This window comes from Sminthopsis crassicaudata, chromosome 4, assembly GCF_048593235.1.
Source record: "Sminthopsis crassicaudata isolate SCR6 chromosome 4, ASM4859323v1, whole genome shotgun sequence".
NCBI classification, from domain to species: Eukaryota; Metazoa; Chordata; class Mammalia; order Dasyuromorphia; family Dasyuridae; genus Sminthopsis; species Sminthopsis crassicaudata.
The window spans coordinates 269,976,391-269,999,391 of NC_133620.1; the positions used below are offsets into that span (position 1 = coordinate 269,976,391).

General features: G+C 33.0%; 1 protein-coding gene across 3 annotated transcripts in view; it reads right to left on the reverse strand.

Annotated features, from left to right (window-relative positions):
- Nucleotides 1-5,207: 5,207 nt before the first annotated feature.
- Nucleotides 5,208-23,001, reverse strand: part of LOC141566327 (adhesion G protein-coupled receptor F4-like) — an 87,115-nt gene continuing 69,321 nt past the window's right edge. For all 3 annotated transcript variants that reach the window (XM_074310700.1, XM_074310698.1, XM_074310694.1), the window contains one exon: nt 5,208-6,022. In XM_074310700.1, the coding sequence (XP_074166801.1) occupies nt 5,987-6,022 (36 nt within the window). In that variant the 3' untranslated portion in view covers nt 5,208-5,986. The remainder of the gene's footprint in view (nt 6,023-23,001) is intronic.

Below are 23,001 nucleotides of genomic sequence, written 5' to 3' on the forward strand. Positions count from 1 at the left end.
ACATTTATTGTTTTTTGCCTCAAGCTCCATGATGCAATTCCTAGTCCTTCTCCAAATATCAAGTATAAAATAAATAAACAAACAAACAAACAAACAAACAAATAAATAACAACTATAACAATTAACTTCTATCTTTATCTTTGGTTGTACCAGTTTAATTCCTTCCTGTGGGCAATGTATCTTCTACTGAACTGGAGGATGGAAGGACCCAGTTCTGGGAAGAGAAACAAGAGGAAAGAAGACATAAACCCTGACACCTTAGGGCTATTTAATTTGTCTCCTCTGAGTCACCCTGGTTCACACAGGTAGAAATTCAAAGTTTTAAATTAGAAGAAATCCTGCTGGGCATGATTTATTGCTCCTAAAATGGACTATTGCAAAGTAAGGTGTGAGAATCCTGTAAAATGATTCACCCCCAATTACAATTACTATTTTTCAATCACCTGCCAGGTGGCTGATATTTTTTTTATCAACTCTGTGCACCCTCTGTTATAGGTTTGCTTGACTTCTGGTAATCTTCCTTAGTTACTGAAAACTATTGATCTTCTTTTCCACACATCTCAGTTTGTTAATAAGTATCTCGTTATAAGTGTCCCCACAGACATCAGAGACCAGCTTGACCTGTTAAATGAGCAAAGTTGGTTCTTATTAGCATGTTCTTTACTCTAAGTTGAACCCAAGAAACTATAAACTGAGCCAAGTCTGAATTTCAACATCTCCAGAACAAAGTTTTTCCAATGGCCCAGCTTTATAAATATGGTTGCTCATCTATAGCTGGGAGTCATCTGTATAGTGTGGAAACAGGATAAGACCATGGAATAGCTTAGGAGGAAAAAAATCAGTGATCAATCAACAAAGATTCATTTGTTTTATACCTGCTGTGTTCCAGATACTCTACTTGGCACTGGATATACAAAGACAAAAATGAAATTGTGATTGCCCTCAAAGAGGACATTTTATTTTTACATCCTATTGGGAGATACAACATGTAGCCATATAAGTAAATCCAAAATTTAAGATACAAAGAATTTTAGGGAAGAGGAGAAAATGGTTACTTAGATAATGCTTACAGTTTCCTGTGAAAGTGGAAGAATAAAATGTAAAAAATCAGCCATCAAGCAATCAATCCATAAACTAGCATTTATTAAGTACCTCCCATATAGTAGTTAGATGTCTCAATAAATAGAACCATGGATCTGGATTCAGGAAAACCTGAGTTGAAATTCAGTCTCACATACTCACTAGCTGTGTGACCCTGGGCAAATGACTTATCCTCTGTTTGCCTAGGAAGAAGCTAGGTGTTTAGTGGATAGATAGATCCCTGAGCTTTGATTCAGAAAAACCCAAGTTCAAATCTGGCCTCATATTCTTAATAGCTATGATGCTAGGCAACCTCTGGTTACCTTAATCTACTGGGAAAAGAAACGGCAAAGTACTCCAGAAAATTCCATGGATAATGTGGTCCACAGATCATGAAGAGTCCAACCCAACAGAATGACTAATAACAAATGTTGCAAACATTATACTAAACAAGGGGAGAAAGGATTATCATTATCTAAGGGCTGACATGAAACAATAGAGCTTTGGAGTAAAATAATAATGATGACATTTTGATAGCCTGTTAACATTTTGCAAAGTATGAAATAATAAGTTTCACAATAACTCTGTGAGGTAGATATTGACATTCTTTTTTTTTTTTTTAATAGATGTGGAAATTGAGGTTCAAAAAGTTTGAATGATTTGCCTAGGATCATATAGCTGGTAAGCACCACAGATGGAATTGGAAGCCAGGTCTTCCTAAAACTAAATTCAGCAATCTAGCCCTTATGTAATGTTTCCTTGTATGCTAAAGTGAACTTAGAAAGCAAACTAGTTATTAGAAAAAATTTACAATTACATAGAAACATTTATACACTTTGGTACAACCTAAAGATGACACTGAATAGCATTTTTTAAAAAATATTCCAAATAAACTCTAAAAACCAAGGCACATCATCTCTTTTCACATGACAAAATTTAGTGCTTAATTCATCTTGTTTGATATTAAAAAACAAAATGGTGAAGTACACAGTGTTTCATGTGTAGTATGGAAGACCTAAATTCAAATCCAGCCTCTAATACTTAAACTAGCTTTGTTAAGTGGTTTATCAAATTAGCCAGAGGCTCATTTTTCTCATAAACTATTGAGATTTAAATGTGATTGTATCCCATCCCTCAAAGGTAATGCCTATGGTTTATTCTTCTCTCCAGTCTCTCAGAGTCCACAATGTAATATTCGCCACAATAGGTGTTGGTAAATACAGATCTCTTATAGTTCAGGGTTGATATTCAGGGATGATATTGCTGATGCTGCTAATGCTACTTGAGATATTCGTGTAACTTTTGTCTCCTTTCTTTTGCCTCCCAAATTGTTTCAAATTATAGAATTGAAATAAACCCTAGCATGTAACTAGTTCAAGCCATTCATATAAGAATGAGAATAATGATGGGAAATAAAGAAAAAATGGATTAAGAAAATAGCAAAGGTAAATGAAGTATTAGATCAGAGTATAAACGGAGTGATGATTGAAGTTTGTATAATCCACAGCAATAAAGAAGATAAGGGGCTTTTTTGGTAAATAGAGATAATAAAAGAATGGACAGAAATTTAATGAAAGAGTACATCTGTACTGAGTGTGAATAAAGGGTTTGAAAATAAGGGTTTGCAATTATAGAAAGAATGGTTTGAGAAGGCTTTTTTATCTTTTTGAGAAAAGAAGATGAAAAATTCTGGACCTGTAAATTTGTGAATACCATTTGGAGAAATGCCTGTTGGAACCAGTTTTGAGATTTCTCATGATTCCTGAGCTTTATTTCACTCATGTGGATATTTTTTTAATATAGAAAAAAGTTAGAATTGTGCAGTACAATTTAATATTGATATTTGATAGTGTTCTATCAAGTTACACTTACCCTATGGGAAATATAGAAATAAATTTGCAGCATGGAATTATTTGAATATGGTATAGTAAAATGCTGTCTTCTGAAAAATATTAGAAGGATGCATTCTAATATTTATGTGGAGAATATATATTCATTATAACATTATTAGGTAGCAGAGGTTATATTTATAATCTCCATGTTTCAGGAGAGATTTTGAATGATACTTTTTGTAATTATAAATCTAGATTGGGTTTGTCCTAAACTAAATAATAATGTGCTTTCACTTAAAGTAAGATATGTTCTATCAGGAGGACACTAGTGATGTTTAACTCTCTGTAGGTTTAATGCAAAATACACTTACTATTTGCAATTAATGTACTATGCTTAGAAATTGTAAGAACAAGAACTAAAAGTGTAATTGCACCAAAATTACTCTCCTGAATACAAAAATCAATAAAAAGATAAAGTGAAAGCTTTGTGAAAGCTAATTCCAAATTGCATTCAAGTGAATTAATCTTATTTGACTAGCAATGTTTTGTTTTATATTTTAATATTCAAATATTTGCTATGATTGGAATTTTAGTTCTTATATTATGATTTTTGAGAAATCATGGTTTAAGAAATACTTTCAATATGAAAGATGGTATTTAGAATGTGATATAATTGTATCCTTAGAAAATTAACTTTTCTCTTGATCTGACTGTTGATGAATTTTTTAATTAAGCTGTTAGAGTATATAGTCATAGTGTTTGTTGTTGTTATTGTTTTTCAGTCATTTCAGTCATGTCCAACTCTTCATGACTCCATTTGGAGTTTTCTTGACAAAAATATTGGAGTGGTTTTTCATTTTCTTCTCTGGCTCATTTTACAGATGACAAAACTGAAACAAGCAGGATTAAATGACTTGTCCAGGCCATGCAACTAGGAAGTGTCTGACACGGGATTTTAACTCTGGTCTTTTAGATTCCAGGACAGGAAGTCTATGTGCTGGGCCATCTTACTCCCCCATCATAATGTTTAAAAAATGCCAAATATTTAATTGAGTATATTTTGCTTTAAAATAAACAACTATAATAGCTTACTCTTTCAGAAAAGTACAAAAGACTATAAATTCTCCTCATTTGTGCTGTTCTTTGGGTATTTGCTAAGTTTCTATTTGGGCAAGATCAGGAAATCTTAACAGCCCTGGGGAAGAGAAGTTGCTATAAAAATGTAAAATTTTAAGGAAATGGAAGTAATTTGATAAAAAATTATGACTCCTAACAAACAAAGTAGAGAGGGTAGAAGTGACTTATAATTTGTCTTTTTTTCATAAATGATTTTTAATCTAATGCATTTTCATAATTAAGCCACTGATTATGCAAATTATAAAATTACACGTAGAATAGAATGCATTAAAGTTATACTTTCAAGCCAACAGTTTCAACCAACCCAGGAATCAAACATTTTATTTTTACCTTAGTGGTTAAGGTGTAATAGTTTAAAACATGGATATTTATTAGAATGAAAGGTTACAGTGGCCAATGTTTTTAGAGGTTTTGAGTACACTATTATGTATTCCCTATAGGTATGTAATTACAGAATGTAGTTATTTTCTTAACTTCTAATGACTGATTTTATTTTGCTACAGGATGGATTTAAACACCTGAAAGTAAAATTAGACCTCTTGTCTGTACTTGTTAACTAATTGTTATTTTAACAAAATGAGAGAAAAGTTAAAATGGGGAAAAGTGTTATGAATTTTTTATTTCCTTTTATTAAATTTTACCACTTGAAGCTCAGGGTTAGTTCTTGATATTTGGCTTACTCCTATCTCCTAATAATATTAATGTTATCCTGATGAAATCTGATTCATGAAATGATAATATTCTTTAATCTTAATGACTTTGGAGGATGCATGAGATCATGATTCTCTTTGACTAGACATCACAAAGATTTCTCTATGTTAAAAATTATTTCTCTGTTTCTCTGATATAATTTTTCTCTATAAAAAGCTTTGTCTAAACCTCAATTTTAGTTCAGAATTGTTGTTCTATATTCTAAATGTATGCTTAACATAATAAAGTTTAGCTTTCAACTTCTGGAATTTCTGCCTTATGCTAGTTATTTGGCATTATAATTATATTAAAATATTATAATATATTATATTATATTATATTATATTATATTATATTATAATTATATTATAATAGTTATTATTCATCCTATCACATGAGCTCAATGGGAAATATTATTATTTTCCCGATAATACAGTGATAGGAGATTTAATCCATTTATTTGTGGGAGTTCTCTCTGTCAAGAGCAAAGCAGTTGATAAATTCTTGGTTTGTCTTTACTTTATCTTTCAAAAGGAGAGGAGAAGGGCAAAGAAAACTATTCTTTGGAATTTGATTCTGATCAATAAATATGGAGAGTGTAGAAAAACCTATTCACTGTGAGTATGGAGACAACATCTCCCCAGAAAAAGTTACTTTAGAGGCCAAAAAACAGAACTATTGTATTATATAAATTGAGTCCCTAGGGTTGGCAAGAACAAGATAAATCAGACTCATTCTTTTCTGAAGGACACCTCTACCATCTTAGAGATTTCCTGCTCAAATAGAATATTCTGATAAAATTAACTATAGAGAAATTTAGCATGTTCTGGGGTCCCATTGTGAACTATTCTTCCCAAAAATTTTTGACATCCTGCCTTTATTATTCATCTTCCCAAATAAGGTAAATGTCTGAACAGCCTCCCCTAATTGAGCTTTTTTTTTTTTTTTTTTTTTTTTTTGCCATATAAAGTCACTCTAATACTGGGTCAAAACCCCATTTATGTAAGCACCTCTCTTTTTGTTCAGTAAAGTTGTTATTTTACTTGTCAACTATTCAATTGTCAACTTATCAACTATTGTAAACGAAGAAATGTATCTCCTAGTATTGCTCCTGGATTTATTGATCTCCAGTCAGACAGACCCAAAACAATTAGATGACATTTGAAATTCTTCCAATTCTGAGATTCTTTGATATTGACTTCAACTTATGGTCAAGATAGTCAAGAACTTGACTTGAGTCTGATGATTCAGAAATGACTGCTCTGTCTTTGATTTCTCCTTCCCTGTAAAAAAAAAAAAAAATAGAGTATCATTTGAAAAAATATCATTCAGATCTTGCCAACTGTCTTCTCAAAGAAAGCATTCATGATGTACTAATATGAAGTAGCTGAGCAATCTCTAGGTCTTTGGCCTCTTTTATTTCCTAGCTGCAAACTATATTCTCCAGCATAGTTTCTGTTGTCTTGCTTCCAATTTCAATTTTGATTTAAATGAATTTCAAGACATATGTTTAACTTATTTGTATTGTAAAATTTTCAACAGAATTTATATACCTCTTCATCCTCTACAATGGATACTACTACCTAATTATTATTTTTTTCCTGATATTGTTTGCTTAAGTACTGCAGAACAAAGTGGCCCAGCATTCATCTAAAATGAATAATGAACAACAACCTTTGTAAGTAAAGTTGACCCATAAACTAGAATTGGTCAGTTGGAAGACTTCTTCCTTCCTTCCTTTCTCCCTCCCTTTCTTCTTCCCATTCTTTTTTTCTTCCTCCCTCCCTTCTTCTCTCCTGCCTTCTTTCCTTCCTTCCTTCCTTCCTTCCTTGAGTCCAATTCACTTGCCTGTCATGGCATCACCTCCCTGATGTCATGGTCCTCTTTGAGAATGAAGGACAAACAACAGCATGTTTCTACTACTTTAGGATACAGGATAAAACCAATTTTACCAACAAAGACAGAGCATGATATGGTGGCAAAAATTTTGAACTTGGAGTCAGATAACCTCATTCAGTTCCTTGATCTACCACTTACAAAAGGCATGCAGTTTCTTCTCTGGTATTCTGTTTCCACATTTATAAAAAGAGTTAAATAAGCCCTCTAAAGTAATTTCCAGCTCTGAATCTCTAATCTTTGATTTGTCTCTCTAAGGAGAGTCTAAGGATAATCCTTTAATATTTGTCTGAAACATCTTTATATCTTTTTTTTTTCAGTTACAGAGAATATCAGTATGGAAATGGTCCAGTTCCTGTAATGAGTATGTCACCCCTTTGGTAATTGGACAAAGGTCACACATTAAGAGTGCCCACAGTTAAATTAGTATTTGTAGGCAGGCTAAAAAATGTGTAATACTCTGACCCCTTTCTCATAACTCTATCACTATCACTGTGGAAGCATTAGGAAACCACAAAGAACTAATGGCAAAACAACTTTTTTAACCATTTCTTTGTTCATCTCTCATGGGCTGCAAGCCCACTTGAAATCTCTCTTCAGAATTTTTTTCAAATTTCCTTCATAATACTGTTGACTATTAGTCTTATACCAGAGTTTATTCTGCTTCCTCTGCCATAGCCTGAACTTCCTACCTATTCTCTATTTTAAACAACAAAAGCAAGGACATTGCCTATATTTTTTAAATGCTGATATTAAATGATGAAATTTACATTCTCAAACATCTCAGCAGCTCAGAAGAAAAATGGTTCATCAGGCTGTCTGCCTCACATTATCAATCAGTGCACAATTATGATAGAAATGTGTCTATTAGTGGCCAGATCCACTCAGGAGGTATTATTACCCTGTTGACTCTACCCTACAAATCCAGTTTCTTTCTTTATCCCAGGGATTATCATGGTCAAAAAAAATCACCTAGTGGTTAACATTTTGATGACCAGTCTTTCTGTACTTGGTTAGGCTGATTTTTCAAACAACCAAATTATATTCATAGATGTTCCAGCTAAGCTTGCTCAAGTTTGTGCTCTGTTCACAAGGAGTTCTTTCCAGCTGTCAACATTATGTCTTGACAATCACTTAAATCAAATAGGATATTAGGCACAAAATCAGAATAATAGAAATTATGGTGGAAAATATTGTTATATAATCAAAAAATAAAAGTGGTCAAAGGTTTATAGGCTACTCAGCTGCCTCACGAAAATACATTAGCATAAATGCTTTCTTTAAGAAGATAACTGAAAGGAACTGGACATGTCAAAGTCTAGATATCATCAAGAAGATGACACTATGTCTTAACATAGAGGAGAGTGCTGATTGAAGAAATAGCATTACCCAGGGTCCCCATAGTTAATAACTGACAAATCAAGGATGTGAACTCCTTCAGCTCCAATGTTAGTAATTCAAGTGACAGCTATGTGGCATAGTGGATAGAACTATGGGACTAGAGTTAAGAAGAATTTAATTCATATATAGCCTTAGGCATTTAACTAGCTGTGTGACTACAGGCAAGTCACTTAATTTCTTTTTGCCTCAGCTTCTTCAACTGTAAAATGAGGCTGATAAATAGCAACTACTTCCCAGGATTGCCTGTGAGGATCAAATGAAATCATATTTTTTTTAAGTATTTAGCTCAATTCCTGGCACATAGTAGTTGTTTTCATTTTTCCTTTCTCTTTCCATTGTATCACACCAGCTCCCTCAATAGTCACTATCACATTGTACTGTTATTCTAAATTCAAAGTTTGGATTTCTGTCAGATGAGTCAAATACATTCAACACAGATTTCATTCTCCAGCTGACTATTTGCACCCAAGTCCATTAGCATGTTCGGTTAGAAAGAAGTAAATCTAAACTTGAAGTTGTCTTTCCATCTCTTGGGACAAACAGCAAGATACAATCTTCAGTCTCACAGAAAGAATGATTTAATTAGATATCTGTGCAGTTAGGACCTACTTTTTTTTTTCCCATGGCATCAGCCAAATGTTTATGAAACCACTAGCATCATTTAATCAGCTATCTTCCTACTGAAATACTGATGATGTTAGTCAGCTACTGCCCAGCTCCTGCTAGCATGATGAGAAACTGAATCTTCCAAAGCATGCCAAAGTTGTTTTCTAACTACAAGGAGCAATTCCAAGAGTTTGAAGGCATCTCACAAATTTAATTTCATCTCAACCTTGGAATACATAGATAATTGCCTTTTTATTAACTAATTGAAGTTTGGCTCTAATTGAGTTTGGATCTGGATTTAGACGCTTACTAGCCCCAGATAAGTCATAAAATTTTAGAGGATCAATTCCTCATCTGTAAAATGGGAATAACAATAGCACCTATTGTTATCATTGTAAGGATCAAATGAGATATTTGTAAAATGTTTTGTAAACCTTAAAATATACATACACACATATGTGGGCATCAAATGTGGCCATGACAAACTACAGAACCATCCATTGCAAGACTCATTGATGGCTTATTTCAGTAGACTTTGGAATGGCAATGAGTCTTCTCCTTCTGGCCCCTCCTAGAAATACACTATCATGCTTTCCTTTATCAGATTAATTTATTTTCTCCACCTTTCACTCCCATCAAGCCAGTCTTAAACTGCCAGCAGTAAACTCCCAAACCAATTCTCACCTTTCTGCCTATCTTTTCTCCATTGTCTAGGAAGTTCATCCCTTTCTCTGCTCAAATTCTACCTATTCTTCAAGGGCTACCTTCTTGTACCACCTCCATGAAGCATTTCCTAACTAATCATAGAAACATGCTACTTGAGAGTTGGAAAGGACTTCAGTAACCATCTAACCTAACTCTACTCTCAAAGATCTCCTTTTCCTCTTAGCAGTTAAAATCTGTTCCACATCAGTCAGCATTAATAATATGCTGCCCTATATTTTTGCTGTTGTTTCCTGGGAATTTAATATCTTTCCCAATTAAATAGCTAATTTGTACTTTTTTCCCATTCCCCAAAATGCTGGATACATGTTATATCTCTGCTGATTAAGTGATTGACTGATATATGTTGTTATCCTGGATGCTTAAGAAACATCAAAGATGAATTTAATTTCAATGGGGGGAAACTGAAAGGAAAATGACAAAATAAGGCCCCCAGATTCACTTGCGGATCATGGAATTTTGCCTTCCACCTCTCTCTCTTTTAAGCAAATCCTCAATTTCCCCTGCTGTATGCCCTTTATACACTTAATCAAAAATACTACTAACAACCTTCAAGAGGGTCTTGCTTTGGTGAAGTGGAAAGGGCTATATATATGGACTCTGGAAAGGACCTTAGAAGCCAGAAAGTTCAAATCTCTCATTTTGCAAATGAGGAAACTGAGGATCAGGAAGATTTGATGATTTACTCAAGGCCATCAAAAGTGGGATTTAAACCCAGGTTCCTTACTTTCAGATTCAGTGCTCTTCCATCTATGTCACACCTAGAGAACTTTTTGTGGGGTTCTAAGTGCAGAAAAAACTGAAAGACCATTTCTCTCTTCCTTCATTCATATGACACCTTTAAAACTCCATACCTTCCTAGAAAGTATGATCAAAAAGTTGTTCTATTTGGAGGACTTTCCTAGGAAGAATGTACTTTATAACTGAAACCACCTGATTTACCAAGTTCAATATTTTCATGTTTTCATCATCTGCTTCACCAAACCCTTTCAGGATTTGATTGCTAGTGTAGAAGAGAAATTCTAAGGAAAGTACATCTGTTCCTGGGAATGCAACTTAATCAACAGTATTAGCAGTTTTCAAAGCATGAAAAAATGCAATCACTAGGTGGCAGTAAAGAGTTTCACTTAATATTATCAAGCAAAAAAAAAAAAAAAAAAAAAAAAAAAAAAAATTCTCCATACATTCAGTTGAATAGAAATTTCATTCTAAGAAATTGATGAATTGGGTAGGACTAAATAGCATTAGCTATATAACAAGGACTTTGGGGAAAATTAAAAAAATTCAAATTCATTTTCTCCTTTGCCTCCCATTCACAGTTTCTGTCACTTAGTACCTTTTTAAAATTAACAAACATATAACTACTGTGCTCAAGGAGCTCTATTAGGCAATGGAGATACAGAGACAAAAATGAAGGAAAAAATATCCCTTGCCCTCAAAAAATTTACATTTTACAACTGTCTTTTGGCTGCCAATGCCCTTATGCCAAATCTACCTCCTCAAAGGTCCCTGTGCTCAAAAAATGACTCTCTCCCTTCTGACCCCAAGTCAAAATGATTTCTTTCACAGTTTTGAGAAAGATGATTAGCTCAAGTATAGTTAATAAGCTAATTCTTATTTTCTAAAAATACTTGCTAGACTAAGGAATAATTCTATTATTATCTTTCCCAAGGAGATCTATATTTTTAAAAGATTGTCCAATGAAATAAAGTGAGGTATATGAACATGATGAAATATTGCTGAAATTATAAATTTGATGAATACAGAAAAGCATGTAAGGACATATATGAATGAATGCAGAGTAAAGCAGAACCAGAAAAACAATATATTCAATAATTTCAACAGTGTAACAGAAAGAACAACCACCACAAAAGAATCAAAACTGAATGTTGTGAAAGTTTGACCCCAAAGAAAGGATTGAGAAGATATCTATACACTTATGACATTCCTCTTTTGTTAGCCAATAAATATTCATTAAGTACCCACTATTACCAAAAACTATGATAATTTGGAATATAACAAAAGGCAAAAGATAATTTTTACTCATTTACAATATAATAATCCTCTTTTTTAGAGATCCAGATTCACAGTTGTGGAACATTGCATAAAAAATCAGAATTTTTCTATGTATTGATTAATTTTAGTAAATTCTTTTCTTTTTTTCTTTTAAAAAATTTCAGTTATAAAGAATAGCTCTCTCTCCCAGAGTAAGGAAGAGGAGGGATACATGAGTAAAACGAGGAAATTTTTAAAAATAATAATATCCAAAGGAGTCAATGATTTAGTCAAAGGAGTTAATAGCTAATAATGGATTTTCCAGAATCAGGGAAAACCACTGGAGGAAATACTCTTGCAAAGTAAGGATTCTTAATCTTTTTTGTGTCATGAACTTTTTCTACTTCAGTCTGGTGAAACTTAAGAATACAGTTTTAAAATATATAAAGGAAAATGCATCAGATGACAAAGGAATCAATTATGTTGAAATAGTATTGTCAAATTTTTTTTTTTAAGCAAGGTCATGAATCCCAAGTTAAGAACTCTTATCTTGTTCAACCCTTTATTTTATAGAAAAGGCAAAGAGGTCTGGAGTCGTGAAATGATCCTCGAGTTATACAAAAAAGGGATTGATTATTCCTATGGATGTCCTCTACATGTAGCATATCTTAAAGAAAGGTAAAGTACAATATACTTAATTAGAAGGAAAGTACAAAACAAAAATATGTTGATAAACTTCCTCATTCGGACACATTCTCTCCTTCTCTCTCCTCACCTCCAAGATCTATTTTTCTTTTCATTATTTAACTTCTTTGGTTGAAAGAAAATAGTTAATTTCAGAGTCTGCATGGAAATGTAGAACCATTATCAATGTTTGCACACATGTGTATCAAAGTTATTACTGGTCTTTTTTGGGGGAGAGGGAGTTGTGTTTGTTTCTACATCCTCTTCTTCCCAATTAGCTCAGTTCAACAAACATTTATTAAGCACCTAAGTGTAGGCCATTGCGCTAAGAGCTTACAGTTTCCCAAAGAGAATATTTTTTCCATGAATACATCTGATACAAAGTAGAGTTTGAAGGAACAGATGAAAGATAAGACAAAATGTTCTATAAAAATTGGAAGAGGAAAGGAGAATCAGGATGTTTTCATGGAGATGTCAAGTCTTGAACTGAGCTCTTTAAGGATAAGGAGTTCTACAAGGAAAGAAGGAAGGTAGGGAAAGTCTTAATCTTATTATAAACTCAGAGTGTTAATTGAAGGGAATGGGAAATACATGGTACCACCAGAAAAACCAAAGCCAATGTAATACAGAGGTAAGAGTATTGGCTATACTCTCAAAGAGCTCAAAGGAAAAAGAAAAGGACCTTTGTGTACAAAGCTATTGACAAGGGCCCTTTTTGTGGTAGCAGATAACTAGAAAACAGTAGAGTACTCACCAACTGAGGAATGGCTAAACACATGATGATATGGGAACAAAATGGATTATTATTGTGTATTAAGAAATGATAAAATGGACTATTTCAAAGAAACCTGAAATTTTCATGAATTGATATGTAGTGAAATGAGCAGTATCAGAAGAACAATATATTCAGTAAGATCATAAAAGTACATATCATTTCAACACACAAATCCACAATTGTGAATTGAGCCAACCACAAATCTAAAGGACTGGATGAAGCATACTACCATCTCTTAACAGAGAAATGATAGACTCAACATGCAGAATGAGAAATACAATTTTTGGACATGGCTAATGTGATAATTGTATTTTTCTGATTATGTACGTTTACTTCAAATTTGGAGGGGCCGTGGGGAAGCAGGAAAATGAGGTAAAGAAAAAAATAGATTTTAGCTGACAAATAAAATAAGATTAAAAAAAGAAAACCAATGAATTTAGAGTTAAAAAACCTATGTGCAAATCCTACCTCTATGACTTTGGACAAATTGCTTAATCTTTCTTGACCCTTTTTTCATCTGTATGTAGTAGAGGTTTGGACTAAATGATGAATAAGTTCCTTCTAGCTCTAAATCAATGTTTCATAAGGAAGAAAATTATACCAAATGAAACTGATAACTCATCAACACTTTTAGTAGTTTGCTTCCTAACACCATACTAACACTGCTAGCTTCACATCTGATTTATTCTATTTGAATGCTCTAGTGATAATTAGGAAATATGCATATTATAAGAATTATATACACAAGTCATTTGTGATAGGTTAGAGGATTTGAAGTTCATTTTTTCTTTCCATATAGTATTTTATTTATGGGATAATCTGTCTGTTTCTTTTTGGAGTCCTGAGTGAAAAGCATTTAACCTCCAATAAAAGATTCTCTACCCTTGGTGCCAAAATCTTCACACATACAACAGAGTAAATGATTAAAAACAGTGATGTTTAGAAGCTCAAATGAGATTAACAGACAGAAGCATTGTGCAAATTTTAAATCATTTTATTGCTTTTTTATTATCATTATTATTAGCTTGAAGTCACCAGATCTCTAGATGGGTGGTGACTTCAAACCCTAAGTCTTTTATTAAATTTCTCCAGAGCTCAAGCAATGTTTACAATGCAATACAGGAGTGTACTAATGAATGTTTAAAACAATTCTGTAGAGGAAAATGTACATCTGAGTTTAATCTGCATGATTGACATTTTATTAAATCTAGACAACTAACAAAAGAATAAAACAAGTCCTGATTTGTAGTAATTGCAATTTCAAACATGTAAATGCTCACAGTGAAATTTTTTGCTATGAATTTTCACATCCCCATTAAAGACAGTTCCAACATATCTCTGTTTCATAATCAATCTTTTCTTTGGACTTCCTGGTTCATGAAGCTTGGTTCTTTCTAGAGATCTCACCTTATTTGATGATGAACAATCCAATTACTATCTAATTTTAATCTATGAAGAATAAATTATTTTTGGTCATAATCTATGAAAGGGTTTATTCACCCAATAATTACCATAGGCTCTGTAGTTGAGTACTGCTGTTTTTTTGTTTGTTTGTTTGTTTGTTTGTTTTGTTTTGTTTTGTTTGTTTGTTTTTTCTATTACAAATTCCTGATGTTTTTACAAGAAGATGAGTAGGAGGGGGGGGGGAAGGCACTGAGATAATACCAAGCTCAGCCTACCTGCCTAACCACATTTCCAGCTTTTGATATGCATATATAACATTGAGCTTGCCAGTAATGTTATCTTTTCTCTCAAGACCACTTCCTCTAATCTACCCTCATAAGATATAGTCTTCAGTCTTCTCATCATCTTCATTTACTTCTATGAGATGTGCTCCATTTTGATAATGTCATTCATAAAATGGTACCAAGAAAGGAAGAGAATAAATATACCAGATGCAATCTCACGAGGGCCAAGTATCATTTACCTTGTTCTGAGCACCATGCATATATTAATTCTAGCTTAAATTCACATTAGCTTTTTTAAAATAACACATCACACAAATTTATAATGAACTTTCAGTTTACTTATAGCTTTTATTTTTTTTAAATATATGAACCATTGTATAACCAAATGTTCACCATCTTGTATTTGTATAACTGGGTATATTTTTAAGCCAAAGAAAAGATATTGCATTTATCTAAATTAAATTTTATCCTGTTGAAAGCCACCCACCTATCTAGTCAAAATATTTTTAGATGCTGCCTCTGGTATCCCATATTTTAGACAGAGATCTTATATTTGTGCTATTTTCAGTCTTGATAAATAAATCTTTTCCATCAGATACAATGGTAAAAATATTGAACTTCATAAGCCTAGGACAGATCTCTGAGTCATTCTACAATAGATCCTTCTCCAAGATCATATCAATCACTATTCTTTATGTATAGTCATTCAATCAATTCAAATTCACTAAATTGCTCTGTGATTTCCACCTCAACTTTCTATTTTATCTGCTAGGATAGCAGATAAATGCTTTGCTAAAATACATGTTTTTATTTATTTACAATATCCTATTAATTTAGCAGTCTAGTAATTTGTCAGAAAAGGAAATTAATTTTGTCTTATTTAACATGTTCTTAAAGAAGCCATGCCAATTTCTTATGATTATGACTTCCTTTTCTAAATGTTTATGAACCATGTCTCTATAATTTTGACTGGAATGGGAATTAAACTCATGGATTTGCACTTTGAAGTCCCCATGTTCCTTCTTTTTTGAAAACTGACTACATTCTTTTTCCCCATATCTTGATGCTTTAGTAAATTAATAAAACTCTATATTATATTTTCCATAAATTCCCTTGCCCCTTTATATTGTTGCTAATCTTGTGTGCCAATGGGATCTAACATAAATTTATGTTAAATAATCTCAATTGAAATATCCCTACCACAAGACAATCCTTTCAAGCATCTCTAATCCATTCACCATCCCATTCACCAAAGCAGCTTTTCCAAACTTTTTTGTCTTAATAGTCAAAGGATATAAACAGACAATTTTCATTTGAAGAAATTAAAGCCATTTCTATTCAAATGAAAAAAATGCTCTAAATCACTAATGATTAGAGAAATGCAAATTAAGACAACTCTGAGGTACCACTACATACCACTCAGACTGACTAAGATGATAGGAAAAGATAATAGTAAATGTTGGTGGGGATACATTGTTTATGAAGTTGTGAACTGATCCGACCATTTCGGAGAACAATTTGGAACCATGCCCAAAGAGCTATCAAACTTTGCATACCTTTTGATCCAGCAGTGTTTCTATTGAGCTCATATCCCAAAGAGATCATAAAAAAGGGAAAAGGACCCATATTGCAAAAATGTTTGTAACAGCTCTTTTTGTAATGGCAAGGAACTAGAAACTGAGTGAATATCCATCAGTTGGGGAATGGCTGAATAAATTATTATATGAATGTAATGAAATATTATTGTTCCATAAGAAATGATCAGCAGGCTCATTTCAGAAAGGCCTGAAGACGCTTACATGAAATGATGCTAAGTGAAGTGAGTAGAGTCAAGAGAACATTATACACAACAACAACAAGATTATGTCATGATCAATTGTGATGGACTTGGCTCTTTTCAACAATGAGGTGATACAGATCAATTCCAATAGATTTGTGATGGAGAAAGCTATCTGCATCCAGAGAGAGGATTATGAAGACTGTGTATGAATCACAACATAGTATTTTCACTTTTTTGTTGTTGTTGTTGTTTGCTTAGTTGCTTTTTTTTCTTTTTGATCTGACTTTTCTTGTGCAGCATGATAAATGTGGAAATATGTTTAGAAGAATGGCACATGTATAATGTAGTGGATTACTTGCTGTTTAGAAAAGGGGGGTGGGGGAGAGGAAAGGAGAAAAATTTGGAATGCAAGGGTGAATGTTAAACAATTTCTGCATGTATTTTGAAAATAAAACCTATTATTAAAAAAAAATTTAAAGACAAACTTTATCCTTTCTAAAACCTGCAATGGTCCCCTGTTCCAGCAGATTGCCCCTTCTACCAACTTCACTCTCAATAACTTTCAGTTTCTCCTACTGTGACTTCCCTATTGAATACAAGTATGTTGATCCCAACCTTCAAAAACTTTATTTAAAAAAACCTTTATTTGATTCATTCATCTTTACTAGCTATAACCCTATAATCTCTCCTCCCTTCTGTTATTAATTCCTTGATAATCATGATAATCAAGGGCAACTCTTGGTGTAGTGGATAAAGTGCTGGGCTTAGAAGACTTATCTTTCTGAGTTCAAATCTGTTCTCATTTACTAGCTCTAAGATCGTAGGCATATCACTTAATCTTATTGCCTCAGTTCCATCATGTAAAATGGGCTGGAAAAGGAAATGTCAAGCTTCTTTAATATCTTTGCCAAGAAAATTCCAAAATAGCTCACAAAGATCATGACTGCAACAACTCACCAACAAAAAACCTCAATCATATACAATGATATCTTCATTTCCTTTCCTCTCACTATCTTCTTAACTCTGTAGTTTGGCTTTCGACTTTATCATTCACTTGAAACTATTCTCTCCAAAGTTACTAGTGATCTCTTCCTTACCTAATCTAATGATCTTTTCACAAATTTTCATTTTTCTTGACCTTTCTGCAGTCTTTGAAACTGTCAATAACTGTTTTCTCTTTAATAATCTCTTCTTTTTTGGTTTTCATCATGTTCTCTCATTTTTTCTTCTTATCTATGCAACTGCTTTTCTCTGGTTCTTTTAATTAGTTTTTATCCAGGTCATATCTTTTAACCATAGATGTCCCTCAAGAGCCTGTCCTGGGTCGTCTTCTCTTTTCCTTCCAAACTATTTCATTTGATGGTCTTAATCATCTATAAAATAATAATTAGTTGCCACAAACTCTATCATGATCTCTGTTATTGGATCTCTAACTGCCTATGGTTACATTGAACTTGACATTCTTTAGACATCTTAACTTCAGAATATACAAAATTGAAGTCACTATGTTTCCTTAGAAAGCCTCCCATCTTCTTAACTCCTCCATTGGTTTACAGGTCACTACCATCTTCTCAGTCATCATTTTGTTAGTCACTCAATAAAACAGTCCATAAATATTTATTAAGCTCTTATTATATGCCAATTACTGTGTTAAACTCTAGGGATATAAAGAGACAAAAGACAATTTCTATCCTCTAGGAGTTCACAGTCTAATGGGGAAGATGACAAGCAAATCAATAAGTACAAATAAGTTAGTAGATGATAAATGGGAAGAAAAGGAAGGCACTAGAATTAAATGGAATTGGAAAAAAATCTTCCTTAAAAAGATAAATTTTAGTTGCGACTTAAAAGTAGCTAGAGATATCAATGAGAAGAGATAAAAATGGAGATCATTCTTTACTCTTCACTCTCCCTTATCTTCTACATATAATTTTTTACCAAGTTCTAGTGATTCCACCTTTGTATTCTTTCCCTTTCTCTCATTTGATACTACCACCAACATGATTCAGATCCTTATTACTTCGTTCCTGGTCTACCATAATAATCTTTTGGGTAGTGTCCTTTCCTCAAGTCTTTTCCCCATATTTTATTTGCACATAGATCTTTATATCATGAGTTTTGTTAGTACAGGGACTGTCTTTGAATCTCCAACTCTTATTATAATTTGGGATATATATTGCTGCTTAATAAATGCCTCTTAACTTGTCTCTCTATTCTAGTTGTAACTTTTCCATTCTCCCTAAGTTTTCAGAAATTACCTGATAATAGCTCCACAATCACATCTACCAGGTTTGTTAGTAACATGATATTTACTTTGTCTATGCCTGATTACTTGATCTCATCAGGACTAAATTAGATACTTTCTTACAATCTCAACACATATTTCAGTTTCAGTTCCCTGTTAACCATTTTTTATTTTGTTTTTGGTTATTTTGTCTTTTTCCAATAGCTTCATCTTTTCTCCATTATCATCACCTTAACTCGAGTTCTATGCCTTACTGAAATTTCTCACACCAAACATATGAAAAAGTATTCATTGTTATCATCCTTAGTATTCATCATTTAGGTTTAGGTGATTTGAGGGCTTTGGTCCATCTGACAGTACTTTTTCATTCTTTCATATACGTCATCCATCATCTGCCCTTACTTCTACATTCTATACATGTAGTAAATGTGTAAGGCTCAAGTCTTCCTGACTCTAAGCCTGGTGCTCTATCCACTGTGCCACCCACCTGACCCCATACTACAAATTTCTTGAGATCTTAAGATCAATATACTATGCCCATAATCACATCATTTTTATTTTTAAAAAATTTATTATTTTTATTACAGGTTTTTATTTTCAAAACATATGCATGGATAATTTTTCAACAATGATCCTTGCAAAACCTTATGTTCTAAATTTTCCCTCCCTCCCCCCCATTTTTCCCCTAGATGGCAAGTAATTCAATATATGTTAAACATGTTTAAAAACATGTATGTTAAATTCAATATATGTATACATATTTATACAATTAGGCTGCACAAGAAAAATAAGATCAAAAAGGGGGGAATGAGAAAGAAAACAAAATGCAAGCAAACAACAAAAAAAGTGAAAATACTATGTTGAATCACATCCTTTTTCAATTCCTAGGATGATTATTTGAGTATAATAGATGATGTATAAATGCTAAAATAGACTCTGAAGGATTGAATAAGATGGAAAGAAAAAAGATTCAAAGATTGAGGTGTCACCTAGTCTCATAGGACACACAGAATCATAAAGCTAGAATTAGGAAGAGCACTGAGCAGCTTTAAGAAGAGGGAATACTGAATAAAGGAAAAGGACATTAAAAGAAGAGCCTAATTATGGACTTTGGTATTAAGAAATTATCTATTTTAGTCTAGACAGCATTACATAAGTAGAAAAATGAGTATATTTCTTCCTAACAAAAATGGAAATTTGAAGTTCATTCTTCCAGAAAATGGAGACTTTCCTATAGAAATACCTCAATTCTAAAACAAAAGATGTGGCTTTAGTTAATCTATTTAGAATGCAAACTCACATCATAAATCTATACCATACAGAGAGCCTAAAGATCACATCTCCACTCATTTTACAAATGAAAAAACTGAAGCTTAGACAGGATAAATTCAAGATCACCCAGGTAATAAGTAGCATGGTCATGAATAAAAAGCAAGTCCATTTAGCATATATCATGATGCTAATTTCATCCATGTTAACTATTAATTTTAAAAGAAATCTTCCTATGTAATTTTGGACAAGTCACTTAACGTTATTATGCTTTATACTTCCCTCAAATATAAAATGAAAATACTAAAATACTAAAATACCACTGAAGTACCTTTTAACTTTTAATCCATATTAGTTTCAATATATTTATCATTATTTCAAGAAATACAATCAGGGATAGTTGATGTGTAGGATAGTGTTAACTGAGATTTTGTTGTTGTTTGCAAAAGGGAAAAAAAGGGGGAAAAAATCTTTAAATGTGTGTAAAATTCTAGGTACACTGACTGGCTATTTCATAAGATGTTTCTGTAGTGCTATCAGTGTGCCTAGAAATGCAGAATCAAAACAACCCATTGCTAACAAGGAATCACTGAGCCATGATGAATAGAATGAAACTCTTTGGAACTGATGAGTCAAGGTGCATACGACTTAAACAGTCTGTTCAGATCTATTTCTGCCTCTTGCTCTCATGCACACATTAACCAAATGCCATTGTGCAAAGCATTCATAGAATCACAAAGCTGATTGTATTGCAAAGTAGAAAATTTAAATTAATGAGATCACAGATCTAGTGTTGGAAGGTATCATTTAATCCAAACCTTTTATTTTATGGATAAGTAAATTTGGAGTAGGGAAATCAAATGGCTTCCTTTTCTAGTTATTGGCAAAGCCAGTCTCCTAATTCCTGTTCCAGAGTTCTTTTCCTCATACTATCGAGATAATGACAATCAACAAGCATGTATTATATACCTACTATGTGCCAGGAACTTGACTGGGCACTGGGTCTACAAATGCAATAAAACAGTCTTTTCTCACAAGTTTTTCCATTCTGAGAAAAATGTGGGCAAAACAACTCCACTGGGGTCTGCAACTTCATTAAAACCTTGAAGTCACTGAAGAAAAGTGGAAATGGCAGCAGTCATGGAAAGATACCTCCACATACAATACAACATGAAAAATTTTTAGTTTTTTTAGATCAGAGAAATGCAAATTAAGACAACTCTGAGATACCACTACACACCTGTCAGATTGGCTAAGATGACAGGAACAAATAATGATGAATGTTGGAGGGGATGTGGGAAAACTGGGACACTGATGCATTGTTGGTGGAGTTGTGAAAGAATCCAACCAACCATTCTGGAGAGCAATTTGAAACTATGCCCAAAAAGTTATCAAAATGTGCATACCCTTTGATCCAGCATTGCTGCTCTTGGGCTTGTATCCCAAAGAAATACTAAAGAGGGGAAAGGGACCTGTATCTGCCAAAATTTTTGTGGAAGCTCTTTTTGTAGTGGCTAGAAACTGGAAGATGAATTTCTATTCTCAAGGTTTTGCTCAATCTGCTTCTGGAGTTTAGATATTATACTCTCCTCTACATATATATCAAAGCTCAGTTAAAGACTTTTTCTGCCCTCTTATAAAAGCTTTATTGACAAATTCTAATTTCCTGATATGTACTCCCTTATACTTTTTAAAAATAAATGTAACCAAGGGTTCTTCATCTGTAAAATGAACTGGAGAAGAAAGTCACAAAGATTTGGACATTATTGAAATGACCAAGTAATAACAACAGCAGCAAAAAGCTGAGGGTTTCAGGTATGTGTTGGGACTCCTCATTGATGGAAAATACAATTATTCTGTTCAGTGTCTGTATAAGGGATGGAGTTGGCAGGAGTCTTTTACAAAAGCTCCTGATTTTGAGAAAAGACATATATAGTTCCAAATTCTCTTCAGTTAGAGGTCCCTGAAAAGAAAAAAAAAGACTAGAAAGGGATTTTGGGGACTTTCCCCTTGGATGAGAATTTGGATGAAACTGTGTCTCTTAATTTAATTGAGTTGAGATAGTTTGAGTGCAATGAAAGTTCTCATTTACTCTATATGTTGTCTGATATATTCTAACCTTTGTAGTTTTCTTTGATATGTGTTTGCCTAATACCTTGGGTTATTTGCTGATCACTATTTGAAAGAGTCTTTGTTTAATTAGCATTTGATAGAAATGAAGTTGAGCCTTTGGATATAGTTTGGATTTTCTTGGTTTCTTTCTTGGTTAAGGAATAGCAACCTGGAAAATAGCTTGAACCTGTAAATAATTTTCTTCAGACTGGCAATATAGGGGAACAGATAGATACAATTCTATTCCAGTATCCCTTCAATGAAAAGAGCAGAATAGCCCAGACTCCCTGACCTCAATCTCCTGTTCCCCTCTGAGCATTACTCAAAGTCTGTCTTGGAGAGGAATGAGCAAGTAGGAACTCCTTGTAAGAAAGGACTGTGAGAAATTGGGCAAGTGGGCAAGATTACAGATATCTATTCATGCTTTCCTCATAACCGTATTTAAACAAATCCATGTGAATTTACACTTAACCTACGTGGATAACATACATATACATCTTACATTTAAATATCCCAGATTTGGTATTTCATTGCTATGGTCCTTCTCTTCCATTGAGTTATTTCAAAATCCACACACCTCAGATGTTAGTTGTCAAAATTATTTAGAAAATAATTTAGAAATAATGGGATCTATGAATTAGAAAGCATGCCAAAATTAGAATTACATGACCCAGATTCAAATCTAAATGCTGGTTAGTGCCTTGTTACTTTGGCAAACCTCAGTTTACTCATATGTAAAATGAGCAGTTTGGACTTCTCTTCTATTGCTAAATGAAAACTAAAATCATCTTATGATCTTGCCTCAGTTCCTGTCAAAAGTTTTGTTTCTGTTAACTAGGTTGTCAGGGAACATCCAGAAAAGAGAATAGTCATTTGAAAGTCTGTGTGTCTCCATTAAGAACAAGTCATAACAGGCTTTTTAAAATAGCTACTAAACTGGTAGATCAAGGAGTACAGAAGATGCCCAGGGGTGCTGTAAGGTTCAAATGAGATCACTATAAAGCACTTTGCAAATCTTAAAGTATCATGTAAACATCTATTATTATTATATTATTATCATAATTATCATTATTAGTCTATAGTCTCTA